Below are 19,459 nucleotides of genomic sequence, written 5' to 3'. Positions count from 1 at the left end.
TACTAATACTTATGTTCACTGTGACATTCACCGAGTGCTGTTGCATTATATGCTTGTTTTGAAGTTGTATTCCAGAGGATTTTATAAATATAGTATTCATTAAGATGCTAAAATGGCCTCAAAAAATGTCCAGGTTAAATGGACAGAAGTCCATTTGTAAAGGAATAACGTAGTGTTCTCTTTTTACAGATACAGCAACAGACGGCGCCTTTGAGAGTAATGGGATCTTGGCAATGACTACGGAGTCTTTCTTAACAAAGCCTTTAAGTGAAATGTTTACAGTGTGACCTAAAAAAAAGTTAGCTGGACGAACTGATGTTTTGCCCATTAAAGGATGTACTCATAAACTCACTCAATGTGAAGAGAACCCAGTAATACACCAGTAATTGCTATTTTACGTGTATTACATTGTTATTCTTCAGTCCCACCAGTTTTTTTCTTCTTTGTTTTTGTATGCAACAATAATTATTGATTATTTTTTTCCCACATTGTTCAAATGTAAACCTAGTTCTCATTCAGTTTATGGATAGAGGTGGCAGTAGTGCCAGTATACCAGCAGCTGTGCTGTGTGTTGATTTTGTATCATATTTTTATTGTAAAGTGTATTGTAAACCTGGTTAACAAGTGAGTTTTACATTGTGACTATTTTATCTTTTTCCTCACACTTCTGGCCTTATACATTTGCAGCACAATCAGCATAGTGTTTGTTTGTTGGGAGTATAACAGTTTGTTGATGGCTTCAGGCAAAAAAGTTGACCAGCTGTTGTTATGCTCTGGGGCTTCAGATGAAGCTAAATTAGGCTGTTTTCAAGTGCTATGTTATATATTTATAGTATACACATGTACAGCAGTTTAATGTTATTAGTTAATGCTAAGTAAATTATCTTTAGTTTTGGTTGTATTCTGTACAGCAAACTGACTGAAAATAAAGAGATTTCATCCACAAATCAACTAACATAGTTGATGGTCCTGAGTACCGTATTTTCACGACCATAAGACGCACTGTGCTAAAAGGCGCAGTCTCAGTTATGTGTGCCATTACTGTATTTAACACACACATAAGGCGCACTGGATCATAGGGCGCATACAAGTACCGTATGCGTATTTAAAAATAAAGCGGGAGCAAACCTGAGTTCGGTACCTTACTCACATTTTTATTACCAGTAATCGTCATCATCAACAACACACAAGCATACAAGTGTGCGTATTTAAAAATAAAGCAGGAGCAAAACAAAGTTTGGTACTCACATTTTTATCATCAATCAAACCCATCGAAGTCCTCATCCTCTGTGTCTGAATTGAACAGCTGCGCTAAATCTTCATCAAACATGCCAGGTTCACTTTCTTCACTGTCAGAGTCACTTTCCGTGCCGTGTGGCTCCTCGGAAATGATGCCGGCTTTTGCGAAAGCTCGAACAACAGTGCCAGCAGACATGTTAGCCCAAGCATCTACAATCCATTGGCAAATTGTGGCGTAACTCGCCCGGCGCTGGTTTCCACTCTTGGTTAAATTGTGGTCTCCATCGGTCATCCATCGCTGGATGTGTTTGTCGCCGATGTGTTTGCTGCAGTAGGAGCGGAAGATGGCCAGCTTTTCCTTATAATCCGCTGGAAGTTGCTGCGCTACCGTAGTCCTGGTCCGGATGGAAAAATGGCACCGTTTCATAAAAAGTGAAAGTGAAACTGCTTTTAGCCGAATGGTGACCGTCGAAACGCTTCTCCCGCTCGTTCTTTGCTCGATGATCGCCTTATGTCCGCGGAAACTCAGCTGCGTCTTCTTGACCTGCCGGAGCTTGTTTTCCAGCTTCCTCCACTTGCGAACCATCGATTCATTAATCTTAAATTCTCTCGCCGCTGCTCGATTTCCATGTTCCTCCGCGTAGCTGATGGCCTTCAGTTTAAACTGTGCTTCGTAAGCGTGTCTCTTTGCCATTTTCAGGGTTGTTAAAACAACGATGTCCTGCATAACGCACATACCTGTTCTTTTATACAGGTATGTGCAATAAAGTCAACGCACACACTTCACCCTTTAGCGTTCTCATGGTGTTCTCTACTACGTCCTCCTTACAACACACAGGGCGCACTGCGCTATAGGGCGCGCCACACTTTTTGAAGAAAATCTAAGACTTTTAAGTGCGCCTTATGGTCGTGAAAATACGGTACCTACGCTACATTGTGTTTCCCACAGCAATAAGACCCTCGGCACTGTGCTCATGTTGAGGAAGAGTTTGGCCTCTATTTTCCTGTAAACAGAGTCATCTCAAATGAGCAAATGCACTGTCTGTACTAAACATGAATAAAAAATATTTAGTTTTCTAATGAAAATCAACCATTGAACGAATTGCTTTAAAATGTTGGTTTCCCATCTCCACCTTATCATTTCAAACTGTTCCATACATAGTGCAATTTCTTCTATTGTGGATTTTCTACTGCCTTGTTTTCTGTTCAGCCTTGTTCCCAAAAATTAAAACTGACATGAGAGAAAACTGGAAGGTTTGGGTTTATTAATATGTTCTTGATTTGGAAATGTAAGAGTACATGGATGGAGGTATGACTGTTAAACTGAGAGAGGGCCAAACCTAAGGGAAGGGTCTTAAAACAGACAGTAGTGACGGTTGAGGTTGAGTGGTTTCAACAATTTGAAACCTCAGGTTTCAAATTGTTGAATTAAGCGGATGTTGAACAGATCAATCAAAGACTGCACATTTGGTGAAGCAACAACATCAAATTTGTTGAAATATGATTAATTTGCTTGGCTGCTTATCCAGGTGGAGTTCCACAGGCACTGGAGCCTGTTCCAGCCTGAAATACATCAAAACAATCCACCCATTTTCTCTGTTCTCTCCAGCCTTTCCCAGCTGTTAAAAGGCAAATGGTGCTTTGTCCTATGATGAAACCAGGTGCATGGTATTGGCATGGCAGACCCTCCCCAATTCACTACTATTCAACAGGTCTCCCAGCAGGGTGGAAACTGGGAAGCCTGACCTGTCTGGATCACCTTTTTGTAGGAAAACACAATGCGCAAGAGTAAATATAATTATATAATGATAACAGCATGATCATATGCAGTGAAAGGACTCACAATTATAGATGCGAAACAGAATGTATTAAAGTTCTGGAAAGTTGGTCTCCCTTCATATCCCTCATAGTGTCTTAGACCAAAAACTTTTCAAAAGATAACTTTACACAGTGTGTAAGAGGTTATTTTTTTACTGCTGCTACTCAATGAGAGAATATTATTTTTCAAAGTTATGTTGTAACCAGATGATTGCATGCTCTTAGGTCAGTTATTGAGCAGTTGAATTTTGTGCTTTAATGTTGTTATGAGAAGCCAAGCTCCCTAAAGCATAATTAAGGAGAACAGTGGCCTGTCAACAATTAACATTATTCAGTCTTGCAGAACTTATAGCCAGTTTTCAAATGATTTCTATTGGTACAGAACATTTGGGATTGACAAGCGATTAACCAGGCCATAAACACAACAGGAAGGTGTTCACAGTAACAAGTCCCAGAGCTGGTTTCCTGTAGTCTTCTTTATCCCCAGAAGTATTCTTCCCCTTATTTTTTCTTTTGCAAACAGAGAAGGCCCTCTGCTGGCTATTTAAAAAAATGAGCTGGGTTTAAGGGACTACTGCATTTGCTTCACTTTTCAGAACCAGAAGTTACATAAATGTAGTCTTGGGAGGTTGAAAAGGGGAGCTTTTTGAAGACATTTCACCTCTCATACAAGAGGTTATTCAGTTCTATAAACAAAAGTAGAGAGTCTTAGGGTTTTAACCTCTACTCTGTCTGGAAATACTGTCTTGGTAATACACTGCTTTTTTGATGCAATACAGTGTGCAACAGTTTTATCTAATCTGTCACTGGTACTGCTCCAGTGGTGTCCAGTTCACCTATGCATAAACTACAAGATCCTCTTTCACACTTTCAGTCTTTTATAACCTTGACCTTCCATATTTGTCTGATGTTCTCCATAATTGCTCTCCCCCCAATACACTCAGCTCATCTTCAGCTTCTCTTTTGTCTGTTCCATCTACTTGCCTGACTACCATGGGACTTAAAGCCTTTAGTTACTGCCCCAAAACTCTGCATTTCCACCAGACCTCTAGACCATAGTGTATAGCTGGGCATACACTGTGCGATTTTTTGGCCCATTTTGAGATGATTTTTCAGTCGTGCAACCGTTTTGGGGATCGGCCTGAGTTTTACCTTAATCGTGCATTGTGCATCGTATGGTATATATGGGGTAACGAGAAGCGATTAACACCTCACGACCAACTCCCGATCAGCAGTCGTATGGTCGCAAGAAAATCAAACCTGTTTTAAATCCTGATCACCCCTCGTGAGGGTATCAACGCAACCTCTCACACTGAGCATGCGCAAACACAGAAATGGAAGTGAAAAAGACGGAGTAGCATGGCAGTGCAGTGTGTGATCTGGACACAAGCGATGGAGGCCAAACTTGTAGAACTTTGGCAAGCTCATCCGAGCCTTTTCGATGTGGCTTCACAAAATTAAAACAATCACAACAACTGTGAAAACACTTGGATGGACATTGCTGCTCAATTGCAGCTGCCTGGTCAATGTTTTTCATTAGCAATTTAGCAAAGTTGATGGTGGTGTGTGTGTGTGTGTCTGTGTGAGTGAAAGACAGAGAGGGAGAGAGAGGGAGATCAAAAGACAGATTTTGTGTTATAAGCTTAATGTTATCACTTCACTTAATGGACGCACAGTGTGAGCACTCAGGTTACATCAGAGCATTGGGCCGTATAGTGTGAGACCATGCATCGTGACCTACAAACTTCTAACCCCTGCAATTCAATCATACAGTCTGAGCAGGAGCTGAATAATGCGACTGAAAAAAATCGCACAGTGTATGCCCAGCTTAAGCTATCCAATGAAATGAAGCAAACAATGTCTAGATGCATGCTCAACTATCTAGGTAAGAAAATCCCAAGTAAGGAAGTCGTTTGCTCCAGGCAATCCAGGAGTAAAGGACAACTGCTGCTTAAATGAAAACCTTTAGTGATCCCCAATGTCAGGAGCATCCGAACAGATGAGAAACATTTTCTTTAAACACAATGTCTCTGTGCCATTCAAACCCCAAAAAGTACTACGGCAAAAAAGTTGCTTCACGTCAAGGATTGGATCCCCCAGAACAGACAAAGTAATATAGTGTACATAGTGAAGAGCCACAGTGAAGTGAACCAAACAACCAGATGGCACAACACAAACCAGCTACCTGAACAGGCCAGGACTTTTTACACCTATAGATCAGTGGCAACTCTTTCTAGGCTGAGATGTACACTGGCAACACTGGTCTTGAGTGGGGAGACAAGCAGGCCATTCATGTAAAAAGGGAGTGACTACAGGAACAGATCAGAGGTACAATTTTTCACGATCTTACACCCTTTCTCCGACTCTCTGTGAATGGTACTCAAGGCCATTGATCAGTGGTGATAACCATTTGCATATGAATGATCATCAAACTGACCTCACAACCATCATTAATCACTGGGGCTAGCTTCAGTCATTATGCAAATGTAATGTTAAAAGGTTTGGGAAATCTGCAGTCAGCTGAGACTTAAGACATTCCTTGGAGGAGTGACAAAGCGTTTCTCCCTCTGAAAACACAAAGTCGAGGTGAAGAGAATCAACTTTCTGGAATCCAATCAAATAACCATTCACAAAGGTAGGTAAGTGACTCTCAGGACAGGACAGTCAAGGGCTAAATACCGAAGACTCTCCAACGGTTAAGAAGAAGCTTCTTGAATAAAATGGCGAAACGTCTTTGAGAAGCTAGAGAAGTCCAGTTGACTTATTTCCAGCATTCAAGACTTCTGGATTGACTGAGAACCTCCACAGACACATTTGACATTTCCAGCATTCGCCACAACTAATAAGCTTCACCATCACCAAATCTACAACCAGTTTTGAGACCCATGATAGAATTTGGGACTTTGGATTAAACAGCCAACTACAGCACCATTTTCACAGAACCAAGAAAGATTTTTTTTCAAGAATGATCCTTAAGGGATCCAGTAACTTAGGAGAATCATTGTAGAGGTGCACTGAAGCTTTTCTGGTGGGCACATGGTGACCAGACACATTGACACTGGCTTTCCTTTGATGTGACTGTCAGTTTGTTACACGAGTCTGGAAATATATGGACATGAAGTGAAATTCGACTGGTTAATAAAGGTCTACAGCTGCAAGGCGGTGATCATTTTTAATAATCCAGCACCACCCAGTGTGGGGAATTAAACCTGCAGGCAAACCACGCTCTATTTCTCACACAAACTCATGTGGTAAAGTTTACGGTAGCTTTCCAAATTTAAGAGTCATCTAGAATTAGCTTTAGTCTGATAAAACGAATTTTAAAAAGCCACCCTGCCAATTTGGATTTTTTTCTCAGACACTGGGTATATTTTTCTTGAAATATTCTACTTTTTACTTGGGCCGGGAGTGAGAAACAGTTACTTCGGCGTCACTCGGCGGTGAGAAGCTAAAAGCGAAACTGACTGCTGGCGTGCCCTCAAAGTTGTGAATGTTCCTGCAGCGTCAAAAAACGCGCATAGCTCAGTTTAGTTGAGTCATGGCTCTAATTTAAAGCCACGTTTCATCTACGGTATCCAGTTTACATTCACTAGCCAAACTAGTAACCAGCCCCAGCCTGAGTAAAATGTAGCTTCCTGTAAAACCCACAGAGCTCCTGCGCCTGTGCAGACAGTCGACGATCCGCTCGAACTCCGCAGAGCCGTGTAGGCGGAGGCTCACTGGCGCGCATGCGCGGACTAGATTCCGGGGATGGGTCTATCGATGGAAACAAGATGGCGACTCTGGCAAAAGCGCCAATATATTTACTGAAGTAGATGTCCATATTTAACCGTGGTAGTGGGTTTTCCCAAGCCCTTCGGGGCATTCCGCGAAACATGACGAGCGGGAGCATGTTTTCCAAGAGGAATTGACCGGGATTAATATCGTAACAAAGTCAGCGAGATGTGCGAGAGCTATGCCCGCTCGCTGCTGCGTGTCTCGGTGGCGCAGATCTGCCAGGCTCTGGGCTGGGATGCGGTTCAGCTCACTGCGTGTGATCTGCTGTCCGATGTGCTGCATCGGTACATCCAGCAGTTGGCTCGGGTCTGTCATCGATACTCTGAGTTGTGTAAGTGTTTTGTTTGGTTCTCTTATTACTTTTTTAGCCTGTAAACTCAAAGTAGTCGATCACGTTGTTGTTAACTGACTCTGCAGCTGGCGCCCCCTAGCAAGCAGTTAATATGTCAGAAAGTACAGTAGGAACACAGCAAAGCGACTTCCCCTGTATTGTTATTATTGGGGCTATGCTGCTTTGCATCTGTTTTCAGTGTTAAAAGTAGCCGATCTCACGAGTATTGGTTACTTAACTGCTGTATAATCTATAAAATAACGTCGCGTGCCGACTGTAAACCTGTTGAGCATCACTTCTTGTGTGTGCAGAGTGAGTGCTGTGGTTTAATGACAACATTTTTGATCCATTTCAGATGGAAGAACAGATCCAGTCCTGGACGATGTCAGCCAGGCTTTCAGACTGCTAGGAGTGAGTCTGAGTGAACTGGAGGACTATGTCAACAACCTAGAGCCTGTGCCCTTCAGCCACCAAACACCGCTCTACCCTGTTAGCAAAAACAATGTCCTGCAGTTTCCCCAACCTGGAGTTCGAGATGCAGAGGAAAGGAAAGATTACATTCCAGAGTATATGCCACCTCTGGTCTCCTTACAAGAAGGTCAGTATAATAACTTGTATAGTATTAGCTATATGACCATTACTTTTTAGTGTGCACAGGCTGAAAGTTGATAGCAAAGTGGAATCAAGTCCTCTCTAAATCCTATGCAAATAATATAGCATTATAATTAAGTTTATTGCAGGGTTGTTACATTAGACTGTGATGTAACACAGCAGATTTGTAAAATAATCTTTTACGAATCATCTTTTTACTTTGTAGACATTTTATTGTGTTGTAAATTTTATTTTAAGTTGCTAAAAATAAGTGTAAATGCATCAATTCACACAAAGTGAAATACTTTTTTAAATACCCAAATATATTTAAAGTCAAAAGTTCAAACTAAAATCACACGTTTATGTTGTAAATGTCATGTTGTGATTGTCAAAGTTCTTAGTTCTGTTTTTTATCTCCTTTACTCTAGAAGAAGAGGAGGAAGAGGTCCCCCCTGATATGGGTACTTCAGCTGAAGCTATGCAGGTGGCACTGGAAGAGGATGAGGAGGAAATAGATGAAGATGAAACAGTCAACGATGAAAATCATCCACTAAAGAGGCACCTGGATAGTCCTGATGCAGCTATGGGCATGATGCCTACCTCCAAGAGGCCTCGGATGTACCCTGGCCTCAGCCCAGAGTGGGGTCTTGAGCCCAGGGAGCCTCTTACGTCTCTCAACCCTCAACGTGTTAGTCCAGGCATTCTACCTTCTCATGACAGCCTGGACCCCCTGTCACCTGAAATGCCATCTGGTACCCTGCCTTCTTTTAGACCTCAGCCCGTAATACCAAAACACTCTGATCAGAAGGCCCTCACTGCTCCAGCAAGAAAGCCTAAGGTGTCTTCCCCTGGCAGACAAAGGACTAAGTCTCCTAAAGGGGTTATTCCTGTTCCGGTGGTTGGCAGTCCCATAAATTCACCAAAACCATCTAAGGAAAAGAAAAAGTCTCCAGGCAAGACAAAGAGTCCTAAAAGTCCCAAGAGCCCTAAAATGGCCTCAGCTAAAGCCCCCCAACCTCAGAGCAAACCAGATGTCATGCAAAAGTTACCGTTGTCCACACCGAGTGAGAGCATGGGCAAAGACAATATTCATTTGCGTCAGAACATAGAAGAAAGGGAGCTAACTGCAGGCCCTTTCAAGAAATTAGAGCCAGATAATAGAGCAATTGAGGATTCGATTGACGCTGTGATAGCTAGAGCATGTGCTGAACGGAAACCCGATCCATTCGCGTTCTCCTCGGGCTCTGATTCGGATAGCAATGGATTCTCCAGTCCCAGGAGACTGACTATTATGGAGCCGTCTACACCTAAAGGCCCAATTGGTGCCGGCATCTTGTTAAAAGACACGTCAACACCACTTCACCCTCTGCCACACATAGGCCTGGGGAATTGGACGATGGATGATTCAATCAACGAGGTGATTCGAAAGGCCAACCAGGGGGGGCCATCTGCCCCCGCTGTACCCCAACCGGCAGCAGATTACGTGTCATCCGGATCGGCTTCACCACCTACCCCTGAACCACTCCTCAAGGTGTTTGAGGAGAAAAATAAGATTGTGTCATCAGTAGATGTCAAGAAGAAGCTAAAGAAGGAGCTTAAAACTAAGATGAAGAAGAAGGAGAAAGACAAGCCGAAAGATAAAGACAGGGAAAAAGATAAGAGTAAGCTAAAAGAGAAGAATAAGGACAAGAACAGGGATAAAAACAAGGAGTTTTCTAAAGATGGGAAGATGCCCTGGAAGGAGTTTGGGGTAAAGGACGAGGAACTTTTTGTTCCACGAGACTTCCCCCTGGCTGAGGGCTCAATCAAGATGAAGTCAAGAGATGGGGACAGCTCTAAAAAGGAGAAGGAGAAACATAAAGACAAAAAGAAGGATAAAGAAAAAAGTAAAAAGGACAAGGATAAGAAGGACAAGGGGAAAGATAAGAGCAAGGACGACAAGCAGAAACAATCTACATTATCCCCCTTTGGTCTGGGTGATGTCCCGCCACTGTTTAGCCCGCATACCTGTCTGCGCGTGCCCTCAATGCTGCCTCCTTTGGCCCCAATCCTCCAGGAGAAGGAAATAAAAACCAAGGAGAAGGACAAAAAGAAAGACAAGAAAGAGAAGAAGAAAAAGAAGGACAAGGAGAAAGACAAGGAGCGGGAAAAGGCCAAAGAAAAAGAAAGGGAAAAAGAGGATAAGAGGAAGGAAAAGGAGAGGGAAAAGGAGAAACGAGAAAAGGAAAAAGAGAAAGAGAAGGAGAGAATTCGACTGGAAAAGGTCAGTTTGTATTTACGTCTAGCATACCTTTTGTTTATTGTTTTTTTGATTTTTCTGTATGTTGGCGCCACAAATATTTCTATTATCCTTTGTGTCTCTTTAGGTCAAAATAGACACTCCAGCACCTTTACCGTCTCCGGTCATTCCCAGACTGACGCTCAGGGTGGGAGCAGGTCAAGACAAAATGTAAGTACTGATTAAAGCTTTCTAGTGCTACCTCTGATAATGTGTTTTTATGTCACACAAAGAGTCTTTACAGTTGACGGCCGGTATTCATGGGGGTTAGGGTCCACAACTGCCCGTGAATAGCTGAAATCCATGAATACTTCAAATCCTTTCTAAAAACGTTTATAACTGCCAATTTTATTAGTTAAAACACCAAGTATACCTTAAACTATCATCCTAAAACACTTCATTTCAAAGTCATCTTACAACGAGTCTTTTATGAAGGTCTCAGGCATTTCGCAGCCGCTTCCGTGTCTGGCGATGCAGATTTCCCCATGCAGAGAAATATACTCTTTTTTTTTTTCTTTTTTTTTTCATTCATATAAAAATGTATTTAGTCACGAAAATAATTGAATAATAATAATAAATGAGAAATATTTTAAATACGCTCTACAGAAAAAAATCCATGAATAGGTAAATTCTCTGGGAATATTTGGGAGTTACTTTCCGCAAAACAATCTGTGCAAACTGAACCGCGGATAGGCCTGTGTTGACTGTACTTCTTGACCTATGAAATCTTACTTTTTCTGGCCTCAGTGCTTTTTGGTACTGCCTGAAAGGTATCTGTTAAAGATCTATTCATGTTTTTTGTCCATTGTCTCATTTTTGATTATATAAATTCTGTTTGATGAAGTTTTATCAGCTGGGTGGGTGGGCCGCTGTGCTCACAGCTGCAGCTGTTTACCTTTGATGATCACATTGAGTTAATTAATTTAGTTCTACCTTAAAGAAGACTCTTATAAAAAGAGACAGTATGAACAGAAGACATCTCTAACTTGTAACTCTCTATCAACAGTGTCATCAGCAAAGTGGTTCCAAATTCAGAGCCCAGCACGCCAGCACCCAAGACCCCTGCTACCAAGTCAGGACCTGGCAATCGCCCTCGGACACCGCCGCCACCACCAATGCTGCCACCAGTCATACCCACGCTTCCGCCAGCTCCCTCGCCCCTTCCACCTGCTCCACCCCCATCATCGTCTTTAATTTCCCCGCCCCCTATACTCCCTCCTGCCGCCTCCGTCAAAACACCGGTCCGCAGCGTGGTAACTGAGACCGTCAGTACTTACGTGGTAAGTGTCGAGGATAAAAATATTTGTGCATTTAAGAGCTTTAGCTTCACCAGTCTTTGTTTAGTGTCCATGACATGCACATTAACAAGAACAGTCTGAAATTACATACCTGAATATCAGGCTGCAAAATCTATATATGAATTGAATCCCTGGATCCAGCTCATGAAAGTTTCTTAACCCTTGTGTGGTGTTCATATTTTTGTTACTCAGCCAGTGTTCATGGGTCTGGTGGACCCGCTAGAGTTTTGGCTTTTGAAATTAACACTATCAAACAATTTTATGTTAAATTACTCAACAGATGTTCACTTCATCCCAATTACAAACCATATGAACAGCAAACATGGTTAATTTTTTCCCTTTACCTTTGTTAGATCATATTTATGAATTAATGTGCTTCTCGTTTTTTGTTTTTCTATAAAATGTTATAAAAAAATCAGTTATAATCAAGTGGAGTGAGTGGAAAGACACAACACATTTACACGTGAAGCAATATGTTTCACAACTAAATGGGATCAGCTGCTCATCAATGGTGACATTAGGCCCAGGGTTGTAAAACAGGGGGAGGTGGTGCACACACTTATCCCACACTGTCCTGATGGCAGCTAGCTTGTCTCTCTGCCGTCGAGCTGGTCTGTCATCTCGGTTATCAAAACGGATAATCCTGGAAATTTTGTGGAAGTTTTCCAGAGACACTGATGCACGGAAAGGTTCGTACCGGTTTCTGCATCCCACAGGGATTCTGTCGATTCCCCTTTGGACCTGAAAACTCCTGCAAGGATAAGAACCCCAAAGTAGGCCTTTGGGGTTCTTAGATGAATTTGGTCCATCTCCTTCCACCTCTCTCCAAAAACACACCTTCCTTCTAGATTACTGCAATCCAGAATAATTTTCTGGATGGAATCTGGGATGAAAAGCTCAAATGAAGACTTGATGTCCTGCACATGAGTAACTGTCAGCCGTGTTGGCCCTGGCTTATCACAGTAACAGCTCTGCATTTCTTGGGCAAGAAGACCATCCAATTTCACCAGTTATTGACATCCATATTTCTTCACTTGCTGACTGGTGGGCTTGTTCTGGTCCTGGAGCTGGCTGCAGATGGGGTACTCGTCTTCGTTTTGTTACTAAATGGTGCTCAACCTCATCCTCTTCTTCAAAGTCACTGTCAGACTCTGAATTTTCAGAAATGTGAAATATTCTGAAACCTCTTTGTCAACATCATCATCCGAAGCCCCTCTCTCTTCCAAAATCAATTGGATGGCCCTCGCAGCAGATAATCTTTTGCCATCTTGATCAGTTGTGATAAAGAACCACACTGGCAAAGTCTTATTTATAGTATTATGCCCCTAATTAGCAGGAGGGACAGGGAATGAGAAAATAAAATTTGGATCCCTCAAGAAAGAGGGTAAAATGTGTGGGAATGTAAGAGCAGACAACAATGTTGCAACTTTGTGCGGGAGCAGGAGGGGAAGAAAACACTATCAGCAGCACCAGAAAGGAGGAAGACAGAGTGTGGGAACACAGGACCTTCACTTTCAACACTTTTATTAGACCTGGGTCCAGTGGACCCGAACACCTTGTATGTAATGTAAATGCGTGGGGGGAGGTACAGTATGAGGTCACTGAAAATTAGTTCGGATTTATGTTCTTCACAGAAAATAAGCCAAAGCCAATGAATTTCAGGTTGAAAAAATAATTAATTGTTTCATTTTTCTTTTGAAAAAAAGTGAAAACGGGTCTCACAGACCCGAACACCATACAAGGGTTAAGAGTATAAAGATGTTGCTCCTGTTTTGGTTTTTGTTTTTTCAGTTTGATCTTGAAATATTAAAGAGGGCTTTAAAAATATTTTATGGACTCCACAAGCTCTAAAAGCTCTTCTAATGTTACCTAAGCACCGTCTGTTGTTTTCATGAATCTGTCTTTTTGATGAACCCCACTAACCAGACACACATCCTCCTTGGCAAAGGTAGTTACACTCAAGATAAAACAGACTGTTGGGTTATTCAGCGTTTTGGGGGGATTTTTTTCATTATCTGTTTGTGTCATAACTATATTTTTTTTTCATTTGATTGCCTTTGACATGTCACTAAAGTTTTCTCCTGTGTGTAACAATCAAGATTCGAGATGAGTGGGGAAACCAGATCTGGATTTGCCCTGGATGTAACAAACCTGATGATGGCAGTCCCATGATAGGATGTGATGGCTGTGACGACTGGTATCACTGGTAAGAGCTTTACAACCCTGTATTTTCATGACAAGGATGGGTGCTTGTACTAATTCTTAATCTGCTCTTCCACTTCTGGGTTCTTATTTGCATTTTTAATGCATTTATATGTAATTCACTCTTGTCACTTTGGTTAATCTGGGGAAATGTGGTTTCTGGGCGTCTGTAATGGGACCTTTTGATAAAAAAATATCAGCACAGCCCCATTAAAAATCTGTCAAATACTGTGTATGATTTACAGCAGCTGATTAAAGGTATTTGTATGACTGAGACATAGTGTGTTTGGGATCGTAAAAAACAGAAAAAGTTGTTGCTGCTGTTGAATCATTCGTCCTGCTGCTAACATTCCTCAGAGGTTATGATCCATGTTGACACGATAGCATAACACAGTTGCCTCAGATTTGTCTCCCAACAGATTTATCTCCCCACCACATCCCAACGGTGCTCTATTAGATTTAGATCTGGTGTCTGTGGAGGTCATTTGAGTACAGTGAACTCACTGTCATATTCAAGAAACCAGTTTGAGATGATTTGAGCTTTGTGACATGACACGTTATCCTGCTTGTGTAGGAAAATCCCAGTAGATCTACATTTTCTGAAATACTCAGACCAGCTCATCAGTCACCAAAAAACACGCCACATTCAAAGCCACTAAAATCAGCATTCGGGTGCTCCATTTGAACTTCAGCAGGTCATCTTAACAATGTCTACATGCCTTAATGCAATGAGTCGCAGCTACCTGATTGGCCGATTAGAAATTTGTGCTAATGAGTAGTTGAATAGGTAGTTGAATGCGTATGTAATTAATGGGCCTGGGTCCACATTACAGTAGGGGGAAAGTTGTTTCTGTGTTTGTATCATCTGTTTTTGATTTGTGAAAATCCAGGAAATTGTGCTAAATGCTAACGGTACATTTATAATCATACAAAATAACAGAAGCACTGTATCTTTCATGTCAACTGATAATTCGAGATCAATTTTTTTCAGACATATGAAACACATAATCAGTCTGAATATGTTTGTCAGTGAGCTGCTGATTTTTTTTTGTAATTTAAATGCATCTTTTATTATCAAAAAGTACAACAATGACTGAATGACCTGATTTCCAGTAATGAATGGCATCCCCTCACATCTCCTTGGGAAGTCTGTAGGTGGTTGAATTTATTAAATGCCAGAAACCTGACAGGATGAGGCCTAAATAAACAATATGTGTGTTCCTTTTAATTTGACATCAGTGTCAAACATAATGTCTTCTAACCAAATGGGGCTAAAGCCTCATAGGAATATGACTGCATTCTCACCATTTCCTCACTAACCTCAACTCTCTTCTTCTGTAATGTCCTTAGGCTTTGTGTTGGGGTCGTCACAGCGCCCCCTGAGGACCAGCAGTGGTTCTGCGTTAAATGTTCCAGCAAGAAGAAAGATAAAAAACACAAGAAAAGGAAACACAAACCGCATTGAGACTATGCAAAAGCACATTTTGGACTGTTTTGGACTAAAGCCATCAATGAACACTCATGGCACTGCTGTAAAATTTAAAAAAAAAAGCTAAAGAAAGCTAAAATTATGGCTGATGCAAACTTCTGAGGATTTTTTTAAAGATGTCAGCCACGATTCATTGTGAGTTGGTAAGAGGATAAAAAAAAAAAGGATTCAACCAGCACATAATCAGCCTTAGTTCTCATGTGGTCCCCCCCTTTTTTTTGCCTATAAATTGTTTATTTGTTGCTTTTGGTTGTCCAATCTTGGAGATCTTGTCTGTGTAAGGAGACCATGGCAGTTTCTGTCAAATCAGAGTTAAAATTTCTCAACAAAGTGGAAGAAAGAAGAACAGCTGTTGTCTTTTTTTCTGTTTTCCCTCATGTTGCCAAGAAATGGCATGACCTTTGTGTCAAGCCTTTCTTCCAATTTTCTGCAGTATCACTGAAATGTCATGTATATAAATGATTGCATCAGGCATGTATAAATGTGTAAATACCAACTTCCAAGCCAAGTGCATTTTGTTCTTAGGATTATTGACTCAAAAATCCATTTTCAGATATTGGTTTTTAAATCTACTGATTTTTCTGTAATTTCTGTACATTTTTTTTAAATTTAAAGTTTGTATTTTTATTTCTCCCCCCCCCCCCCCCCCCCCCCCCTTTCCCTTCATATGGAGTAGTCCTGGAGTTATACTGTAGCTGTGCTTGTAATGTAATTAATTTCACTGAGATTTGAATATTAAAGATGAATGGTCTGTGTACTCACAGACTTTAACATGTCAATCTCATTACCATCAAAACTTTACCCAACTCACCTGTCCAACCCATCCATGCATCCTTGATTTTTTTTTTTTTTTTTGTTCGACGAGTGCACGCTTTCAATTGTTTTGGGGTTGGTTTTTTTGCATTGGCTTTATAAGAAATAGATTGGAAATATTTTATCAAACCCAGTTTCGTATGTTGAATTTTGTCCGTGTTAATTCACTAATCCAGGATCCTCCCTTGCAGCTGTGTTACTGTTACCGTTACACTGAACACTGAAGGTCACCTGAGCGATTTTGTGTGGATCAGTTTGTCTGCTACAAATGGGGATATTTGTAGACTTGCTGCCTTTCCTCGAATGACCACACGGTGTCAATCTTCGTGCACAGAAACCGGCGCCCTGCTCATAAGGCGTGGACGACGAGACAGCCTCGTGCAAACCGTGTTCCACCACATCATAAATGTAAAAAAGCTATAACTGCTCTCTTAGGTAATGCATTTGGGATCTTCTCAAACATGCCTTGAAAGGAAATCGTCTCTAAAAGCACTGTCCCTTGTAAGACACCCTATAAATGACAGTAACATTTACAGCCATTCAGAAGCTATTAAGGTGGGTTTCTGTAGGGGGGGGGGGGGGGGGGGCAGGTAGTAAAACATCCTTTGCAGAATTATCATTGGATGGTAATTTTAGAACGTGGGCTCTGCTTGTCTTGTGTCACTTTTTCCATTCTTTGAAATTAAACGTTGCAATGAAGCCTCTGAAGGAGGAGGAAACATATGTAGCAGAAGCGGATTACCAGTCATCAATGACTTTATATACTGAGATGTGAAACATCTTCATACGTATCTGCTGTAATGTGCTTCTGCATCATATATTTCTGGGAACAAGCAATACCAGTGCTGTCCTTGGCATTTTGGTGCACAGGTCATATTTTACAGAAAAGTAATAGTATATGAAAACCTTTGAAAGGGCGTAGAGAAATTCTGAGGTCTGAGTTCAGTAAGTTTTAAAAAAAATTTATTCAGCATTGTGCTGGCAGTTGGCTAATGAAGGCTGTGTTTTTGAGGTGGATACCCCAGCATTTCTGTTTAGCATCTGCGATTGATTCATAGACTGAATATTTCAGTTCAGTCCTAATTTAAGTGAAGAAGAAAGTGCTACACACATTAGAAGAGCATCTCTGAACACACAACAAGTAAAAACTTGAAGCACGTGATCTACAGCAGCACAAGACCACATTGGGTCCCACTCCTGTCAGCTAAAAACAGGAAACTGAGGCTACAATTCACACAGACCATGAGCATTGGTCATCTAGTCTGATGACTCTCAACTTCTGCTGCAAACATGAAACTATGGATCCATCCCACCTTGTATCAATGGTTGAGGCTGATGGTGGTGTAATAGAGAGGGGGATGTTTTTTTAGTACACCCATCACTCCTTAGTTCCCACTGAACATTGTTTAAATGCTTACCTGACAACTGTTGCTGACCATATCCATCCCTTTATGACCAAAATGTACCCATCTGCAGATTGCTCATTCCTGCAAATTATTCCTGCAAATGAAGCTTTGTACACTGTACTCAAACAGCGTATAAATCTTTAAATCCTTGATGTTTTGTGGACATAGAAAGCAAACCTGACTCATTCACCTTTAAACGTGCGAATATTTCCTCCTACTTATCCACTCCTTTCTCTTTCTTGTTTACTCCCAAATTTGGAAATCTACTCAACATCTTCCGATAACATAGAATGAAAGAGGAAGTGGAAAAAATGATGCGTGACAGAAGAAAAGGGAAGTAAAATTACTTCTGTCCATGCAAAATAAGCTGACATTTCAATGTGGTATGGCGTTTTTAATCACACCAGGCGCGTCCAGTCATGCAGGTCATTGTGGGAGGAGAACTGATGTGTGCTAAATCTGTAAAATCAAAGTAGTCAAACTGAAAAAAAAAATAAAAAGTGATTGTTGAGATGGAAAAATCAAAAGATCAGACTGTATATGAATAGGAATTTCATTAACAGTGTCTGCCTTCAGCCTGTTGGTGCTAAAACGTCAACTCCACTCAGGTTTTGGGTGTCTCTTTCCCTCATCAAGATGGTGTCAGGTCTCTTGCTGTCAGTGCCTGTTGCTAGCATCTGTTGGATCATAAATTTTATTGCCCAGTGCCTGCAAACACAGAATTTTGCTATTAAAAAAAGGCCTAAATCTCTATTTCTTATTATTAGATATTAAAATTTTTAACCGTGGTGAATAGGTAACAAACAAGTTATGATGCCGGGGGAGGGGGGGGGAAGCTGTGCCCGCTTGTAACCGTTTGAAAATTTGAGTGTCAAGTGTGACTTTAAAGTCATGCTGCCAGCGTGTGGTGTTTGCACTCGAGCAGTGTTCACCGAGCTGTGACAGTTTCAGTTTTAACCTGCAAAAACACAGACAGAATTTGTCTGTGCAAATGGTCCCGAGGGAGGCCAAAAGTGGCAAAAGAAGAAGAAAAAAAAATGAAAGTTGAGGTTGCTTTCACTGTTCAGGCCACCTGCAGTGCTTTCACCATGTGCTGTTATTCAACTTAGTACATGTCAGGCATGAATGCATTTTGTTTTTCAGCCGCAAAATGCACTGAAACCCAATAACGCTCCCTTTCAGAGCAATACTCCTTGTTTCATATATCATTCCCATGCCATATTACTACACCTCTGTCACCTCTTTTCAGTTGTCAGCGATTAGCACGCAGGCGTTATCGTACTGTACGCTTACTGTAGGTGTTCATAGCAGAGCAGCAAGAAAATCTTTCAGTTATCCTCGTGCTCGGCGGCTCTGACTAGTCACGCTAAGCAGCATGGCATCATAAAGGCCTGGATTTCAGCACAAGTGTTTAAAATATTCAGCAGAAGGAGCGGGGCTGAGATGAAGAGGATTTCGTGCCACGATCAGAAGAAGCAGAGAGCCCGTTCATGCTGCTGTACTCGACTGTGATATCAGCACACACTGGCATGACCCTGTTTCAGATGACTTTCCTACTTAATGTCATATTACCCAAGCGGGACACAACACCTACGGGAGGGGAAGACCTAGATTGAGTTCCTCCTGGGTTTTGGTGAAAAGAATATTGCAGTAAATTAGTTTCAGATATTTCACCTGATTGGTCCATGGCAGCACAAACATTGGCTGAGAGAGTACGAGAGAATGTGTGCAGGAGCTTAAAAAAAAAGCTGCCTTGACTTCTTCATTTTCCTATCTAGATGGCTCCCAGCAGAGTGGAGTGAACTTTGTGCCATGCAAATGATAAAACTACACACTTTTGATAAAAAGCTGCTGGGTCTTTTCAACATGCTCTTAATTCTCATGGTTGGGGTTTCTGGTTTTTAAATCGACTGTGGAGAACCTTTGTTTTGTAGAATTACATACCGGCACATGTCATTTGTGCATCGGTGTTTGCGTTATAATCTAAAACACAGTAGGACCACAGTTTTGGGCTGCTCAGTGAACTTCAAACACTCCAGGTACTGGAGGTACACTCCAGTACCTGGAGTGGACAATAAGGGGAGTAATGTCATCTGTCCTTATTTCACAAGTACCCACACTTACTTAAGTGTTTGCTTATATTCTGGCAGCCTATCTTTATCTCTATCTACTCAATTATAGTAATGATGTCAGGCTGTCATAGAAAGCGCTCTCGCT

At 41.5% G+C, this 19,459-nt stretch overlaps 2 protein-coding genes across 4 annotated transcripts in view; both read left to right on the top strand.

Moving 5' to 3' along the window:
* Positions 1-959, top strand: part of tasor2 (transcription activation suppressor family member 2) — a 33,018-nt gene extending 32,059 nt beyond the window's left edge. For all 3 annotated transcript variants that reach the window (XM_085462259.1, XM_085462258.1, XM_085462260.1), the window contains exon 22: positions 190-959. In XM_085462259.1, the coding sequence (XP_085318385.1) occupies positions 190-287 (98 nt within the window). In that variant the 3' untranslated portion in view covers positions 288-959. The remainder of the gene's footprint in view (positions 1-189) is intronic.
* Positions 960-6,793: 5,834 nt separating this feature from the next.
* On the top strand, positions 6,794-15,520 carry taf3 (TAF3 RNA polymerase II, TATA box binding protein (TBP)-associated facto). Its single transcript, XM_085462257.1, has 7 exons — positions 6,794-7,165; positions 7,521-7,763; positions 8,185-10,019; positions 10,123-10,205; positions 11,041-11,314; positions 13,432-13,538; positions 14,885-15,520. Exons 1-7 carry the CDS (start codon positions 7,000-7,002, stop codon positions 14,997-14,999), a joined length of 2,823 nt encoding a protein of 940 aa, XP_085318383.1. The 5' UTR covers positions 6,794-6,999; the 3' UTR covers positions 15,000-15,520.
* Positions 15,521-19,459: the final 3,939 nt, after the last annotated feature.

This window comes from Copadichromis virginalis, linkage group LG7, assembly GCF_057382275.1.
Source record: "Copadichromis virginalis isolate Kocher_CV1m ecotype Utaka linkage group LG7, C_Virginalis_male_GT1.1, whole genome shotgun sequence".
Taxonomy (NCBI): domain Eukaryota; kingdom Metazoa; phylum Chordata; class Actinopteri; order Cichliformes; family Cichlidae; genus Copadichromis; species Copadichromis virginalis.
This window is presented reverse-complemented; position numbering and strand designations above follow the sequence as displayed.